Consider the following 15,581-nt stretch of genomic DNA (forward strand, 5'->3'; position numbering starts at 1 on the left):
TTTCCAGGAGGTAAAACAAACAGCTAATTTGAAAGCTGACTTTCTATTACCATGGGCATAATTAAGAAAAACTATTTTTTAAGCCAAATAATAATCATTATACACATTAATCAGTATCATCAAAAAAAATTATATAATCATCATGACTAGGCATAATATAGCTAAAATGAACATGATACAAAAAACTTGATTTTGTTTTCATACACTGCTTTTCTATCATCAAAGATAGCAGTGAATAGAAAAAAAGAAAATAAGGACATATTAATTAAAACATGTATTTTCATGTGCTTCCAACATGAAATTAGTAGAAAGGAAACCTGTAGTTAACACATTTATGTTAACAATTCTAACACTCTGTTTAGTTGTGACATAAATAAATGCAAAGTGAGTATGTCTAAAGTGTACTATTTTTAAAGCCTATTTTAAATTTACATAGCCTTAAAAGGTCCAAACAGTTTAAATGTTCAGGACCATACATGTGAAACTCAGGCAAATTCAGAATAATTAAGAAAGCAGGGGCTGGGGATGTGGCTCAAGCGGTAGCACGCTCGCCTGGCACGCGTGCGGCCCGGGTTCGATCCTCAGCACCACATACAAACAAGGATGTTGTGTCTGCCGAAAACTAAAAAATAAATATTAAAAATTCTCTTTCTCTTTAAAAAAAAAGAAAAGAAAAAGAAAGCAGTTTGGTCTTATTATTAGTCTTGCAGCTCCCTAAAAAAACCCTGAAGTTCCAATAACACTGACTGCATGAGAACATTTCAGTGTTGACTCTCCAATAATTTCCAACAGTCAAATACACCACACAACTAACATTATACTCAAATTTCAGTTATTTACCTTGTCAATCATTTTTCTTGCTTCCACTTCCTCACTGTTGGGATTCTCTAACTCAATGGTATATGTACCCTTGTCACTTTGGTCATCATCATTATCCTTTTCAGAAGTAGCAGAAGTAGCTTGATTTTTTAACATTTTATCCATCTCCTGGCTTGGTCTGTGCCCAAGACTCCCTGAACTTCTTAATAATGCAGTTTGTAGGAAGGGTATTGACACCGATGGCTCCTCTGATTTCTGTTTTAACAATTTCCCATGTGGAACACCATGCCCCCCTCTGTGATGCGCAGAGCTAGTCTGTAAAGACAAAGAAACCACTTTGGCATCTGCTATTGGAGATTTTGTTTTTTCAAGTTTTGTATGTAGTGTAGAGTAAGTAGTTTCCTGATACAAGACTCCTGTACTTTGAGAATATGACCCTCTTTTTCTGGTATGGTCTTCATTAAAGAATGCAGTTATAAAAGAAGTTTCACTTACAACAGCCTGGTCTTGATGCTTTTCAGGAGCCTGCACCTTCTGTAGCTTTTTCTGCTCTGAATGGTGGCGCCTTAAGTGTTCCTCAAGAGTTGCACGTTTGCTACAGCGCCTGTGAGCCCCAGCATTCTCTGAGTCACTTTGTGTACCATCATCATGTTTATTTCCTACACAGAAAAAGAGAAATCATATAATAGAGAAGAAAATAATCCCGTGTAGAAAGTTAGAAGTGCATACAAAAGTGCTATTTGTTTTGACCCCTCCCCTCCCCTTTCATCCAAAGTCATATGTTCTTTTCAGTAACAGGCTCTGAAAACTTCCCTCAATTGCAATGGTTATATTCAAATTTTATCAACCAACAATGGGGGCCTTTATAAACAACTGAATAGGACTGCTTTTCTTTCTCTAAATCTCAACTTTATAATGATTAATTGATGCCTTAGTAGATAAACGATACTATGATCTGTCATAGTTTGTATTTGTAATGTCAATAAATATTAATTTTGCCTTCAAATATTAACAATTTTAACAATAAAAATGACTTCTGCATTTGAGAGGTAGAAAGATAAGAAAAACAATGACACCGCTAAAATGATTATGCAGAAAATAAAATACAAATACCATAAAAATGTGATGTGATGATCAATATTTTCCAAAGTTCAGTATGCCTTTCCTTTTTAATAAAGATTCAAATCTGTAATTCCCCCTAATTTTTCCTATAAATTTTTTCTGTGTTGTTCTAATTATGAGAATATTTGAAAATTGCATTTGTGCTCTAAACTCTAGTACCTTAACAAGTTAAATAAAGCATTCTATCAAAGAAAAGAATAGTCTATCAAATCCTTAAATAAATCTAAGCTCCTATTGGACAAATACTCAAAGGATAATAACCACATTACAATAGTATGAAATTATTAGGAAGTCTAGAGCTATTCTATACATATTTCAGAAATATGTATAGAATATTATACATATGTAAATGGACTTAAATGAAAATGTATTTGGAAGCTATAAATCAATCTAGTACACTGTAATGCACTTTGATATATTCCAATGCTTCCAGGACAAAATCTGATTTTTAAGTTTGTCTGGGTAACAAATTTTAATTTGAACACAAGCTGAATAATGTGTTACTGAACAAAATAATGATGAAAAATGAAAGACTGGAGGAGTGGGAAGCAGAAGACATGACTAATGAAACAGTTAAGTTTTAATGCCCATGAATAAATTTAGATGTCACCAATTAGTGGTAATAATTTAACTTAAGAGGACAAGTTATAAAAATGGAATACATAAAAGGAATGAGAAAACTGTAAAGAAAGAATGGCAGTACATGCAGAAAAGGGCGATGTTTTGGAAAAGTGATAGGCAAGGGAAAGAAAGGAAATGAATAAAATTAAAAAACGGGGGTTTGGGGAGTATTTCCACTAAAGGGATAGTAATTAATATTATAAAATAAGATTTGACAAACAAATCTTAAATCCTTTCTTCAAATTATTAACTACTCAAAATGAAAACTAAAAAGAAAAAAAAATAACTGAATTAATGGAATCTCTGCCTCAGATAATGAATCCAGAGGTCATGGATAGCAGGTAGAACAGAAAACCCAAATAAAACCACTAGTTCAAATACAAAATTCATTAAAAACATTAGATACATTTCAAACCTATTTCAATATTATATTGGATACACTGAAAAGGAACATAGTTTGTAAGAGCTGAAAATAATAAAACTTCAATATTTCTTGTATAAAAATGAATAACCTTTAACAAATGTGTATAAAAGTATTTTAATGAAAATATCTTTTATAGACTTTAATTTTTATTTCAATATATAAAATTTGGAACCCAGTAGTATAAGGCCCTTTCAAATATCTTTCTCTTATAGCTTAAGAATAGCCATTTTCTTTTGTTGGAAAATTATTATTCATTCTTTTATTTCTCAATGTTACACAAGACATCTGATCAGAGATCCAATCTCCTGTTTTTTACTTAAAAAGATCCCTAGCAAACTCTCCTCACCAGTTTTTTTTTTTTCCTCCCTCTGCTTGTCATTAATGATGCCTAAAGACACTGAAATTTTTAAATACTTCTTAGGATAGGTCATCTGTACCTCACCACTATAGCCAAAGAAGGTGCAACTCTCCTAAAGGGTGAAAGTGTATGGGCTTTGTGAACATTATTTTCCTCACTGTCCCAAAGCGCATGCACTTTACTCTTGTAGGAGCAAGATATTTTTGTTTTGTTTTGCCTACTTTGAATTTTTGGACTAATAATGAGTACTTGCTGAAAGTCTAATTTTTGAAAAATTGTTACAGACTGTTATATATTTGCATTTATTTAGAGTCTTAGTATATCATCTTGATATCCTAAACTGTATAAAACTATTGTCCAATGAAGCAGTTCAGACTTCTGTATAGGGTCAAATGCCATTTGTAAGTTAAGTCTGGAGAAATAAAATGGGTCTATCTTGGATCAAAAATGAGTTAGACTTGAAAAAAAAACATGTTTTTTGATGACTTGCAAAATGGCATAAAGTCAAATCCAAAAGGTTTCCCAGCGGCGACACCTTATTGGAATATATGTCTACCTATTTGATTGTCTAATTCCTTAATTAATTCCTTAGATATTTTAGTTTAAAAATATCTAATGATTAATGTAGTGATACAGATAATGCGGTCCTTAATGACTCTATTTGGAATTAGGCTCACAAAAGTCTTATTCAAAATCACAGAATGTTTTCAAATAATGGCTTAAAAACTTGGGAGTACAATAGAGTAGAGGAAGAAGAAGAGAGAAATGGAAGTGGGAGGGAAAAGAGGAGTGAAACTGACCAAATTTTGTTATGTGCATGTTCAAATATGTAACAAATCCCATGATTATATACAACTATAACGTACTAATCAAAAAACATCTAACAGAAAAGTTATAATGACTTTAAAAAGTTACAAAAGGATTTAACAAAGATAGTTTTAAATGGTACCCTTTTATTAATTTAGATCATACTGTATATTTGATAAGAATGATTTTTTAAAAACAATAAATTTTCGAGTCTCGTACTACCTCTTATAGTAGAGTATCAGTATTACTTATCCAATTAATATAAATCATCAGCTTACAAATGTATGGCTTTTATTGATAAGATTTAACCTATACATGCATACACAGGTCTCAATTATGTATAATAAAGTCTATACGAATTAAAGATTATAATCACATCTCAAAAGTACATATGCCAGGTAACCACTGATGACTACAGTGCTATAATAGGCACAAAGAATTAATCACATTATCTCACTGTCCTGAAATGTCTTAGAAGCAAACCCAAAATAAGAGTGAGAGTACGATTTCTTCATTACTAGACCTCTTATAGTAGGGTATCAGGACACAAAGTAGGCATTAAGCCAGGGTCAGTCTTGCCATGGAGAATGAATTCATTCATTGTTTATTTTAATTACTCTGTACCTATCATATGCTTAAGTCCCATATAAAGTGTTAACGATACAAGTAAAATAATATATGGTCTCTGACCTCAAAGAGCCATTTTTAAAAACTCATTGACTCCTAATATACAAAAGAATGGCCATTAATAAACAATCATAATTAATTCAAAATCATTCCTTTATATATACCTTATTTAAATAAATATGTGAAAGTAATACAAATCTGTATTCAATTAGTTCTTTTAAAAAAAGGAACTGGCATCAATAGGGAAAAATGATCAGCTGATACCATTAGCATTTAATTATAAAGTTTTGAATATGAACATTCAACTACAATTCTCATAAAGTTTAAATACTGAAAAATTTTTAAATTAGATTAATAAGTATCCAGTAAATATTTGTAAACTCAAGTGTTTCTTAAGTAACCACTAACAACAATTTGAAGTACTCCATCAACAATGTGATTATATTATCCAAGTAGAACTCTTAGCCCATACCTAATGGCTTAAAATTTCTTTCAAAATCTAGATATTGATATTTAGAAGTATCATAAGAGAATAAAACTGGATATATTTTTTCCTTAAACAAAAGAAGTGATGGGAATTGTCTTTTAGGAAATTCCACTGATGCACTAAATTAATTTGATATTTCCATGGGGGGGGCATTTAATGGCATATATAAAAATTCACAATATGGTTTTGGGAAGAAAATGAAGAAAGACTATTGTGAATAAAAGTTGGACATGAGCAGTGTGGTTTGCTTTTGAGCTTTAAAGTTAAACATAAAGTTTGAAAAAGCAGATGTCTTCTACTATATATTTACTTACTAGTAGTTTGCTAACTATGAAAACTGAATTTTCTTAATTATACAATAGGAAGTTCTGAAATGATCATTCACTTTACCTTTCAACCTTTTCAAGTACACTGGAACATCGCTTTTTATACTTTTGGAATCCTCTTCTGTTCTTTCCCATACCATTTGAGGAGGGTTGTTTTGTGCTAGCCAGTCAGCTACTTTGTTTTCTGGAGCCATCATTCCTGTTTGAATTCCTGGCAAGTCTTGAGTTCCAGGAGATGACTTCTTTGACTTGTGGCGCTGATCAGAAGTAAATTTTGTCACATGGTCTCTAATAGTTACCTTCCCTGGGGTACTGTCATCAAATTCAATGGTAAATGAAGCATGCCCTGCACCTGTTGTATGGGAACTTGGTGTGTCTTTTGTTGGGATTTCATGAATAGTGCTCTCTGTTATTTGTGAAGGTTGCTGGAATTCTTTTGTAGGGATTTCAAAATAACTTGGTTCCCTACAGAAAGGAAAAAGTACATCTTCATTTGCAGCTGCAGACTGCTCCTCAACTTGCTTGGCATCTATGCTGCACCCTAATGAGAAAAATAAGAGAGAATTCAAAATATTTGGGGGTTTCTAGCATTTGAAGGAGACTGACAATGACCAGTGCATTATTTTGTAAGGATCAGAAGGCAGATCATAGTCTGGATGAAAAACAATGGCATTCTATCATAGGGAAAAAAAATGTAACAGAGAAGAAAGAACTTGATTATAAACATGCCATTTAACTAATAGGAGATGCAAGATAAGAAGTAGTAATAGCAAAGGATAGTGAAGCAGTGAAGAAGTGAACTTTTCATGGCTAGGTCCATAAGTTTTCCAACTTGGATCTAGAAATTATCAAGGTACAAAAGAAGTGAAATCAAATGGGGCTGGAGATTCAAGTTCTAAAGAAGAATAAATAAATAAATATTTATATTTATATATATATATGAAGAGCATGGATTTCCTTATCAAGTCAGCAGGATGAGATGTCTGAAACATCTTTAAATAAATGTAGAGCTCCATTGGAAAACAGATACTCAAATGAGGATATAAAGTAAATATGTAAGTCATGTTTTAGAAGTAATGATTCCACTTACCATCATTTACCATTACATTTAGAGACATGACTTTTAGAATGACAGAAATATTACTGATACGTGATTCCTGGAAGAAGACAGACAATCTTATAAAGACAAAAAGAGTAAAGATAAAACATGTGGTTTGCATAACAGCATAGCAATCCAAGCAGCAATATGAAAGAAAAAATAAAAAATAGAAAATTCAGTTGCCTGCCAGTAATCCAGAAGAAAATTAGTTTACATTTCTATACAGTTGAGTATGTACAAGTGTTAAAAATATTTGAAGGAAAGCTGAATTATAAGCCTCAGATTATTAACAAGATGGCAAGCAGAAGGAACAACCAACCCTGGAACACTTTCACTTTTCTTTTGTTGCCTCAGAAACTAATATAAAGGTATGAAAAGAGATGCTTTATAATAAAATACATAAAGGTATATAAATGAAAATGACAGCTAAAATGCTATTTTAAGTACATATTTTAAGTATTTATTAGAGAAAGCAAATGCAAAAGAAAAAGTTTGATTAAATTGCCCTGTTGTTGAGATGGTCTATTACCAAGCAAGTTCAAGTGAAATATGTTTCTCTGCTCAAAAATCCATTCTGGTTTTAAACAGACTGATAGAAAAATTGTGTACAGAAAATTTATTAGAAAGAAAAGGTAATACAAGGAAATTATGTTGTTTCTAACCCTTAAATTAAGTGAACTGACTGGTCTTTTAAAATACATGTTAAATTTTAATTCATCAGGTGTTAAATAATTGACTTCTTAACAGTACTCTGAATAAGAAATAATCATAAAAACATATGCTTTTAGGTTACAAAAGAATGGGACATTAACATCTCCATGTGCTAATGTGTGGGAAAGAAAACATAAAGCTCCAATTCCAAAATAGTAGTAGTAGTAAGCTGCTCACACACACACACACACACACACACACACACACACGGCTAAAAAGAATGCAAAAGAAATATCTAAGAATAATAATTTTCAGTGTAAAATTATCTTTTCCTAAAACTACTCAATTTTGCTCACTACTGAAAATGGAAGGATGATACTGGGGAAAACCCAACATTAACAGAGCAAGGTACAATCAAGAGCAGATAAATGGCCTCAAAAACATTGTATTCCAGTACCACTCAATATATACTAGGAAGCCTTACATATTTCAAAGGCTTCTGAGGACATCATTGTAAGATATCATAATTCAACAACTGATATAAATAACGATGATTCTGAGTTAAGAGAAAAAATTTACACTATACTCAGACTTCTTTGCTCAAGTAGTGATAGGGGTACATGCATTTAACAGTAACTTAGGAAATGGTTAAACTTTTTAAAAACTGTCTGTTGTAAAAGTGAAGTTTGATCACCTGGAAAATTCATTATATGTAGTCAGATTCATTTCCCTGAAGATGATAAAACAAATGAAATGTGTGGTCCTATTAAAAATGCCTAAAAGCAAAATTAATAGGGCTTACGAATTAAGATAGAAAAAAAAAAAAAAAACAGCTTTCTTCTTTAGGAATATTGACAACATAGTTTGGAATTTATGAATTTAACATTCATTTATCTTTTAAAAGTCATTTTTGTTATATCAAATTAAACTATATAATATACTAATTATTTGTTTATATCAATATTTTAGTAATCTCAACTACTAGGTTTTAAAAAATTATCTAACAACTGATTATGTTAGAATTAATTCTGTATATCTAAATCAGAAAAGCAACTGGTGATAACTTGCTTATGCTCTGAGGGTATTTTATGACTGGGTGATCTATCAGGGATACTTATAATGCATTCTTCTGTACTAAACTAATATTCAACTAATTTAAAATCACAGACTATAATTATCATGGCTCATTCTGCTTTAGACATCTACCCAACCTAGCCTAGTGAAGTATTTCAAATTATGATTTCTGTGAAACTCCTTTTGCTAAAAACAAGTTACAACTTAAAAGCCTCCAAATTTAGTTTGACTGGATTTTTAAAAAATCACTGTAAAAAGAGTCAAGAAGCTACTACATATAGTATACATGCCTTTTCAAAATGTATACAATATTTAAAGAGCCTTTAAATTAATGTTGAGACCAAAGATTGAAGAACACAGCTATAACTACATTGAAGAAAAATTTTCTTTAGTAGGATTGAAAATATTCACAGAATTTCAAGAAAACTGGCTTGCTCTAATGTATACATTTGCTTCTAAGTTTTTTAGACTATGTGTCAAGTTTTTAGGAGATTCTAGACATGTGGACGCACAGAGGGGGATATAAAAAATGATTAGTAACAGACAGGTTTTAATCCTTTCTGAAATATTCACCTTCCATAGTAAGTACCAAGTTTTTAAATTCTAAAAATGGGTATCCAAAAAGGAAATCACTTTTTGTTTTTACTGAATGAGTATACTTGGAGTATAAGTTATTAAATTGATCATTTATATTCCATAATTTGAAACTTTTAAAATTTAAATTCTTAAAAACACTTTAATTTCAAAATAATCAAATTTAATAACAGTTGATACACATTTCAAACCTGATTTTATAATTTCTGATGAATTCATAGATTATTCCAGTAAGTAAACCTCATCCTATCTTTTAATAAACTGCAAATGACAAATATTAAATGGTATTATCCTTATACTAAAATGACAAAGCAAGCAATACTCTCACTGAACTATTAACCAACAGAATCTGATGGAGCGCAAGACATTAAAAAAAAAAAAAAAATTCCTCTCTACCAGGTGGCTCTAGTGCACAATGATAGCATGATATGTGATACTTGAAGAAAGGAATTTAGAGATAAGTTGTGGAGAGAAGGCTTACTCAAAAATCATGAATTAAACAGTATCACATATTAGCAATACATATATACAAATACATCATTTAGAATTTTATATTATTCAATGTCTGTGTGTATTGAAACCTGAGGGAGAACAGAACAGGCAGGAATTAGCATATTCTCTCCCAAATTGGAAGAGAACACTTTAACAACTGATACTGGGATATAAGGCCCTCTAGAAAAAGTAGAGCAAAATTAGAAAGCTCTGATACATAAAACTTAAAAACATTAAAATCTATTTGGCAAGCAAATGGGAGTCAGTGTAGTTTCTTGAAAAAAATGAAATAAAGATCAGTTTAGCTTTTTAGGGCCCAAACTTAAGTTAGAAAGTTCAATTATGACTTGGTGGGGACAAAAAGGCAACAGAAGCAGGTCGTATATTAGATTGATAAGGTGAAGAAAAGGGAAGACAAAAACTTTCAAATAAAGTAGACATTCTTGATTGTCTTCCAGTATCTTTTTCCTGTTCCTTCTTTCTAAAAGAACGCCAACATTCTCCGGTATCCACTCTTCCCTGACACAGCTCATGTGCTTTAGGGGAAAAAAAACTCCACACTCAGCTTCAAGGCCAACAAGAGTGGTGTACAGATAATCTCCTATGTCTCACCAGGGTTCATTAATAGCAGGTGACCCACTTCTGAACCTGTGCGAGGCCAATGAGAAGACAGATGTATTGAAAACTTTTAGGAATGTTCTTCTTCCACATTCTTTGAGGTCTTCTGGAAGCAACCTTTGTTCTTTTCTGCTGGATATGATAGCATTTACCCTTGACTGGTAGGCAACCTGAGTATGAGGGGAAACTCCCTCAGTATGCAACTATTGTGAACAGTTAAGACTGAAAGATGGAGAAACTAGCTAGATGATAACAGTGTTGAGATGATAGTGGTATTCAATCATGTGAGTCAGTAAGTCCTTCTTGTTTAGTACCAGGAAACAGTTCTGTTATTTACATTTGAAGAAATGTTAAATACTAAATAATAATACTTCATGGTTGGGTGTGAAGTAAACTGTGTTGGTGATAGAAACAAGGAAACTGTGATAGAAATTTATTTTACAAAGTTGACAAATTCGGTTTGGGGCACAGTAAGATTGAGTTGATAATGCCAGGTTTCTTAAGATTTTTGTGTCCTGGCCTAATAAAAGCATATCTAAAGAAACAGCATTCTTAATTCTCCAACTAAGAAAACTGTCTCACTTATTTTGTAGAACTATGATCAAAGGTAGAACACTGAAAAACTTCGGATGAAATTATCCTTGTCTCTGTCAGACTAAGTCTTCCATACTGATCCCAGGTGCCAGTTCTGGATCTTAATCTCTTGTTATCACAGAAATTGGCTGTTCAATCCTTCTGTTCTGATGTCTTTTCAATGTCCGTATGTGACAAACAATTGACACCTCCATTTATTTCCTGGAAATCTTGATCTGGTTTATGAACACTTAGTTCACCACTGAACTATTTCATCAACAAAAGATATATTCTTTGATTACTATTCTGAGACTCTGACCCAGAACTATTTCTTCATTCTTGAAGCTGAACATGGTAATCTTATTGCTACTATAATCCCAACAAATTGAGAATAGTGACGTTTTAAAGAAGCTATAATTTCATATCACATTTCTGAACATCGTAGAAATTGTTATGTTTGTGAATCTAATGAAAAGATAAAATCCATTTGTATCTACTACCTTGGTTAAAATTCATTTTAATAATTACTTTAAAATATGTAAAATATCCAGTTTATTAATCTGTCACCATTGAACAATCTCATAAACTAGAAAAAAATACTTTAAATAAATTACTTTTTAAAAGATTGAAATTAATAATTTGAGAGTCACTCATAAATAAGAAATTATATTAAAATAATAAGGACATTAAAATAGTCATCGACCTTTTTTTTTTTTAAATCAAGCTTTAGAGTAGCAGATCATCTCTTTTCAGAGTAGACAGATTTCTGCTTAGACTACAAATGATTCCCAAAATATCCATGTAATGTCATAGTCATTGAGATATTTTTACCTGATGTTCCAGTTTCATGATTTTTTTCTTCAGCTTTGCCATTTGACTTGAAGTCTATTTTTTCATCCACTTCATCATCCCCCCACCATGACGGCTGTCCATATAATGGAGTACCACGGGGCATAGCAGAAATATCTGGAAAGAGGTAGGAAAAAATCTGCCTAAAGTAGATGAAACAACAACAAATGCTTTCACAGAAGGCTAGAATTGTCTACTTGATTAATCAAGTGAAAAAAAAAATCCAAAATGTAATCTAGATAGTTGAAAAATACCCGACAAGTAACAACACTATTGGTGTAATACCTTACAGAATGTTGGACACAACTAAATAAGTGAACATTAATACTGGCTGATATATATCTAAGCAATATCGTAACAGCTTTTTGTTAAAGTGTTGAGTTCTTTGGTATATAAATGAACCACTTAAAACAAATAGCTTTTGACTTGCATATTTAGACAAGAAATGGTCCCAGTACAAGATGTTTTGTTGAAAGTAGGCAAAAACCAAAGAGGGTACAGTAAAACCAGTCTCATCAGAAATGTCACTGATGCCAAATACAAAAGATTAAACTAGAGTAAATTTTGTCATGAGTAGCCATTTTCTAATTTTTTTAAAGCCTAATGGGAATAGCATAGTAACTATATTTAGTTTTTAGCAGAATATATTTCTTATTTGGACAAATATAATGTCCATCGATTTCAAATTGTTTGTTTAAATGAAATTATTTACACAAAGCATTTTCATAGTTTTTTGACCTGTAAATTATACAATAATATTATAATGATGGAGGATTGGATTAACATTTTTTCTTCTCTTTCAGTTGTTATAATTCAGAAAAATGCAAACAAACATGAAATAAAAAATATTATTGTAAACTACAATTAAATGCAGCATTGGCTGCATTATGAGGCACTCTGAAAGTATCATGATTATAAATTATTTTGATAAGCAAGTGGCCAATCTTTTGAGAACAAAGGATATAATTTCTTCAAAATCAAGTATAAATATGGGACTTTCAAGAGGTTAGCTTACCTGAGGCTTTTTCCTCAGTTTTCAGTGCTTCTGTAGGCTTGTGCTGCACTTCTGTAGGTGCATCTGCCACCTTTGAATCTGTGATTTTAGCACTTGCAGATTTTGACAATTCTGATGATTCTGAAGATTTCTGGGACAACTGAAGCTGAATGGTAAACTTCTCATGCTATAAAATACATTTAGAAAAGGAACTGAAACATCCATGAATAAAATCAACACTAGTGAATGGAAGATTGAAAAAAGGAAAAACTTTTACCTTAAGGGCTTCTTCAGGGACCCTCATTTCTCCTCTTACTACAGTAAAAAGATTTGTATGTAAACGGGGCTAAGGAAAAAAAGGACTTCAAAATTCTGGTAATCAAGCTTAAAATGGCCATCAAATGTAATTAGAAACTGTCCTATTTCAAGACTTATTACAGAAGAATTACAGAATTTTCCTTAACATTAAATGTTAAAATACATTTACAATTATAAAATTTTCATTTAAAAAATTTTTGTTGTTGTTCTTACTTAAAAACAGCATACTACAGGGACACAGCCACATCAATGTTTAAAGCAGCACAATTCACAACAGCTAAACTGGAGCCAACCTAGATGCCCTTCAGTGGATAAATGGATTAAAAAAAATGTGGCATATATAATAAAAGAGAATAAAATCATGACATTAATACCAAGTGAAATTAGCCAATCCCAAAAAACCAAATGCCAAATGTTTTCTCTGATATAAGGTGACTAGTTCATAGTGGGATAGGGAGAGGGAGCATGGGAGGAAAACTCTAGATAGTGCAGAGGGGTGGCAGGAAAAGGGAGTGGGCAGGGGGTGAGCAATGATAGTGGAATGTGATGGACATCATTATCCAAAGTACATGTATGAAGACATGAATTAGGGTGAACATACTTTATCTATAGAGATTAAAAAAATTGTGTTCTACGTGTGTAGTAATAATTGTGATGCATTCCACCATCATGTATTTAAAAAATAAAAGCAATTAAAAAATTTTTTTGTTGTTGTAGATGGACAGAATACTTTTAATTTTCTTTATTTATTTTTATGTGGTGCTGCTGAGGATCGAACCAGTGCTAGGCAAGTGCTCTGCCACTGAGCTGCAGCCCCAGAACAAATTTTTCATTTTTAAATACTAAAAATCTTAAAATTCAGCAAGTACTTCTTACATTAGGCAGTACTAGACTTCAAGAAGAAAATAAGGGTATTATTAATCAGAGCACAAAGACATTTTTAATTTTCACAAACAATATGACATGATTACAATGAAGAAAAAAGCACCTGGATCAAATTATATTGACAGCAAGACACCCAAAAATGCAAAAATGTCTCACAGTGATTACCCAACAGCAAATCCTAAAGTAATTTGATTACTCTTTGATAAGCATAATAAAAATGAAGTTCACTTTGCAAATGCAAAATAAGTGCTATAATGAGGGATCATAGAGCAACCACAACTACCTCTTTGCTCCAGTATTGCATCAGGATCATATTACATTATCAAACAACTGATTGTATACAAATTAAACCCAAGTGCTAGGGATAATGAATGCTTTCATTATGGTGCCAAAAGAACAATGCTTCTGTATATTAAAAAGATCTATTCACTAAAGAGTAGAGGTCACATTTCCCAACATTACTTAACCCTGTAATGAAAGAACCTTTATATCATATACTAAATTCTATTCTTTTTTATCAATTCAATGCACTCAACAATCACTCCAAGGAAGGAATTACTATTGACTACTTGGGGGGAAAAGACTTCCCAAGCATAATGGAAGCTGTATACATTTTAACATATAAAGTGAAAATTCTGAAATTTTTAGAATTTTGTGGAGCTTTGGAAAATATCCTGCTTAATTTTGTTAATCTTTCTTAAACAGAATCTAGTCCAGGATTTCCTTTCATTTTATATTTCTTCTTAGAGCTTTGAAATAATTTTTTTTTTCCTTTCTGTCAGGTACCTAAGCTGATGCATATGGAAATATATATCTTTTAACTAAGTATTTTTATTAAAAAAAAAGTTTAGTAACTGTGTTTTAACCTCAAAAAATTCATGAGCAGCTGAAGAATATTCATAGCATTCCTATTTTTTCAATGGAAAAATAATATTTTAAAAAAATTGACAGTCATTTCTATTTATTCAATGGATTTAGCTTATTATCAGGACTTTCTGGTATTTTAGGTTTACTTCCTGTAAGTGCTTGATAGTTTTCCCCCAGGGAATCCCTTAGGCTTGGAGATTAGAAACATTTTTCAGGCATGGAAAAAATTAAAGGGCTATCCTTAAGTGCAAATACTTTCCTTCCAAAAAAGGTTCCTGTGTGAAAATGAAGATGATCTCAAAGAATCCTCTAGTTTACATCATGAATTCACCTGAGAACTGTGGTAAACTACTTTTGAGACTGCTCTAGCTCCAGTTTTTATCTCCCAAACTACCATCTTCTTACTGATGCAAACCTAAGAAAGTTGTTTTTGTGTTTGTTTTATTTGTTTGTTTGTTTGGGTACCAGGCACTGAACTCAAGAGCACTCAACCACTGAGCCACATCCCAAGCCCTATTTTGTATTTTATTTAGAGACAGGGTCTCACTGAGTTGCTTAGCACCTCACTTTTGCACAGGCTGACTTTGAACTTGCGATCCTCCTGCCTCAGACTCCCCAACTACTGGAAGACAGTTGTTTTTTAACTTGTTAATCGGGGAAAATGACAAACTGAGGAAAAAATTTTTTTTAAATTACTTGTGATATCAAAAAATTTAAAGGCCTATAAAAAAATTTATTCCAAATCATAATTTTTATAGATTTCTCCAGTTTTTTATGTAAGATTATGATTCCTATTCTAAATCAATCCATGATCAATTTATTTAATAAATGTTTAAACAACAGTAGGATCACGGAAATTCATCTGCATACTTGTAAGTTTCTCTTAAGATATTTTCCTTTTACTTTAATGACAAAACTAAAACCAGAGAAATTTTTTAACAGTTTTAGTCATTCCTAGGGATATGTCCTTAAAACA

At 31.7% G+C, this 15,581-nt stretch overlaps 1 protein-coding gene across 9 annotated transcripts in view; it reads right to left on the reverse strand.

Annotated features, from left to right (window-relative positions):
• Nucleotides 1–15,581, reverse strand: part of Cep170 (centrosomal protein 170) — a 127,824-nt gene that overhangs the window by 55,325 nt on the left and 56,918 nt on the right. For 6 of the 9 annotated variants that reach the window (XM_071599975.1, XM_071599974.1, XM_071599976.1 and 3 more), the window contains exons 5-10: nt 12,813–12,868; nt 12,557–12,722; nt 11,524–11,658; nt 5,656–6,132; nt 1,315–1,478; nt 841–1,134 (exon numbers count right to left, since the gene is read on the reverse strand). In XM_071599975.1, the coding sequence (XP_071456076.1) occupies nt 841–1,134; nt 1,315–1,478; nt 5,656–6,132; nt 11,524–11,658; nt 12,557–12,722; nt 12,813–12,868 (1,292 nt within the window). The remainder of the gene's footprint in view (nt 1–840; nt 1,135–1,314; nt 1,479–5,655; nt 6,133–11,523; nt 11,659–12,556; nt 12,723–12,812; nt 12,869–15,581) is intronic. The other 3 variants (XM_071599980.1, XM_071599979.1, XM_071599978.1) reach the window with 1 other exon arrangement.

This window comes from Marmota flaviventris, chromosome 12, assembly GCF_047511675.1.
Source record: "Marmota flaviventris isolate mMarFla1 chromosome 12, mMarFla1.hap1, whole genome shotgun sequence".
Lineage (NCBI taxonomy): Eukaryota > Metazoa > Chordata > Mammalia > Rodentia > Sciuridae > Marmota > Marmota flaviventris.